This window comes from Penaeus vannamei, chromosome 12 (assembly GCF_042767895.1).
Source record: "Penaeus vannamei isolate JL-2024 chromosome 12, ASM4276789v1, whole genome shotgun sequence".
NCBI lineage: Eukaryota > Metazoa > Arthropoda > Malacostraca > Decapoda > Penaeidae > Penaeus > Penaeus vannamei.
This window is the reverse complement of record NC_091560.1, coordinates 15,973,550-15,976,049: the sequence shown is the minus strand read 5'-3', so window position 1 is coordinate 15,976,049 and position 2,500 is coordinate 15,973,550. Positions and strand designations below refer to the sequence as shown.

The 2,500-nt window shown below is 41.8% G+C and overlaps 1 protein-coding gene across 3 annotated transcripts in view; it reads left to right on the top strand.

Moving 5' to 3' along the window:
- LOC113817215 (uncharacterized) overlaps positions 1–2,500 on the top strand; it is a 40,763-nt gene that overhangs the window by 32,173 nt on the left and 6,090 nt on the right. For all 3 annotated transcript variants that reach the window (XM_070128013.1, XM_027369237.2, XM_027369238.2), the window contains exon 3: positions 1,504–1,601. In XM_070128013.1, coding sequence (XP_069984114.1) covers positions 1,504–1,601 — 98 coding nt within the window. The remainder of the gene's footprint in view (positions 1–1,503; positions 1,602–2,500) is intronic.

Sequence of the window (2,500 nt, the reverse complement as noted above, 5' to 3'; positions counted from 1 at the left end):
ACCCGATATTGATTGGTTGTCTCAGCGCCGAACCGCCGCCTTTATTGGCTGCTTCGACAGGTTAGTTTAGCCCGGACAACAGCTAATCGTGCTCCCTGATGCTGTCGGGAGAAAAAAAGGCGGGAACGGCATGGCGGGTCGGGTCGGGGCGCCGGGGTCTCGCGGCCGCGGATTCCTTCCTTCCTCTCTTCGTTCTCTATTTTCTCTTCTTTTTTTTTCTTTTTTTTTTTTTGTTCTTTCTTCTTTGTCATGTGCTTAGCTACCTTAGTTCTACCGTCTTGGTGCCTCTCCCGTCTGACCTTTATCTTCCTTTTCCTGCTACCTCATCTTCTCTTCTTCCTCTTAATGTTTTTGTTTTTTATCCCCTTTCTTTCTTCTTCTTTCTTCTTTTTCTTTCTTCTCTCTCTTCCCCTTCCTGCTTCTTTCCCTTCACGCTTTTCCTTTCCCCCCCTCTTCAGTATTCTCTCTTTCCTTGCCTCCTTTTTCTTATTCTTCCAATGCTTTCTTCCTCTCCCTTTCTTCTCCACCAATACCACCACTCCCTGTTTTTCTTCACCTGCATATGCACTCTTCCATCTCCTCCACCGTTTTCATCCTTCTTTATTTCCAGTTCCTTTATCACCACCACCATTTTCTTATTCTCTTCCTCCATCTCCTCCTCGAACCCTTTCTCCTCCCCTTCGTTATTTCTCTTCTTTCTCTGTTTTTTTTCTCTCCCTCGTTTTAGCCATTATTATATTTTTCCTTCTTTCTCAAGGTGTGAGAGAAGCCAAGATGCGGTGTGAATGCTCCTTTGATTGAAAATAACGTACGAAAACAGAAGAAAAAATAACACTAATAATTATTTTTTCGTCGTTGTATTGTACGTTGCAACCGAATCAGAAGTTGTCGATTTTATAACTGTAATTGTGTCTCGGCTTCAGACAAGCTCGCGGCCGGAGAAGCTGATAACAGGGCGGAGAAACGCCTTATTTGTGGTCAGAAAGTTTTTTTTTTTTTTTTTTTGACATCTTAAATGATGATATTTATAGATGATTCAGGTATTGAATGACGATGATTGGAAAGAATGATAATGGTAGTAGTGATGATAGTAAGGACAATGATAATTGTGATGATAATGAGGATGATAGTAATAATGATAGGAATTGTTATCATTATTATTGTTATTGTTATCACTGTTATTATTATTATAATTATTATTATCATTATTATTATTACTAGTGCTACTACTATTACTATTATCATCGCCATCATCATCACCACCACCATCACCACCACATGTATTATTATTAATATTAATATTATTATTATTATTATTACTAGTACCACTACTATTACTGTTATTATAATCATCATCACGATATATTATCATTATTGTTATTATTATTATTATTATTATTATTATTATTATTATTATTATTATTATTATCCTAATGATGATAATGGCGATAGTCATTATGTTTTTTTGAAAAAAAATGTTGACCCGACCTTCCTCCCCGACAGGCGCGGTCGGCGGCGGCGGCGGCGGCGGCCTGCCCCGAGTGCGGTGGCAGCCTGGCACGGCGGTGGAGGAGGGCGACACCGTGCATCTCGAGTGCCAGGTAAGGCAGCTGGCCCTCGAGGGCCTGTCTGCGGGATCGGATCGTCGGATTAGGTAACGATTAGGATTATCTAAGTTATTTTATTTAGCTTTGGTTGATCGGATTAGGTTGAGAGACGATTAGGATTGAGATTAGGATGAAGTGTAGTTCGTAGGTGAATAGATAAGGGAATGTCTTTTCTTATTGCGTGTGTTTATTTCTGCGATTTTCTGAGCTTTTCCAGTAGCTAAAGTTTACACTGAACTGAGTACGTAGCATTGTACATAGCTTTGTAGATGATAATGAAGGGCCTTTCGTGTGAATAACTGCAGACATTGCGTGAAACTGAGAAAAAGTAAGAGAGAGAGCGAAAGAAAGAATTAGAGAGAGAAAGAGAGAGCGAAAAAAATAGAGAGAGAGAAAGAGTGAGCGAAAGAAAGAATTAGAGAGAGAAAGTGGGGAGGGAATTAGAGAGAGAAAGAGAGTAGAGAGTCAAATAGAGAGCGGCTGGGGGAGGAGAGTATCTAAGAGAAATGGAAAGTAAGAGCGAATTTAAAGAGAGAGATAGAGAGAGAGAGAGAGAGACTGACGAACAACGAGAGGGAAAGTCAGACAGCCAGAGAGAGCAGAGCAAGAGACAGGCAGCCGGGAGAGAGCTCCGCCCCCCCCCCCCCCCCGTACAGGAGCGGCAGGTGCGTCATCTCAAGCCCCCTCAAGGCAGACTGGGGGGGGGGGGTGCAGGTGCAGTAGAAGCAAACAGCGTGATAAGCAATAAAAGCATCCTTATAGCGGGAACGGCTTTATATAGCCTTGTTGTGGAGGAGGAAGCGAGATAGAAACAGAAAGGAGAACTGATATCAGGAAATGACAGAGGAGGGAAAAGGGATACAGAGAGAAAACGGGATTTTATACAACGTCGA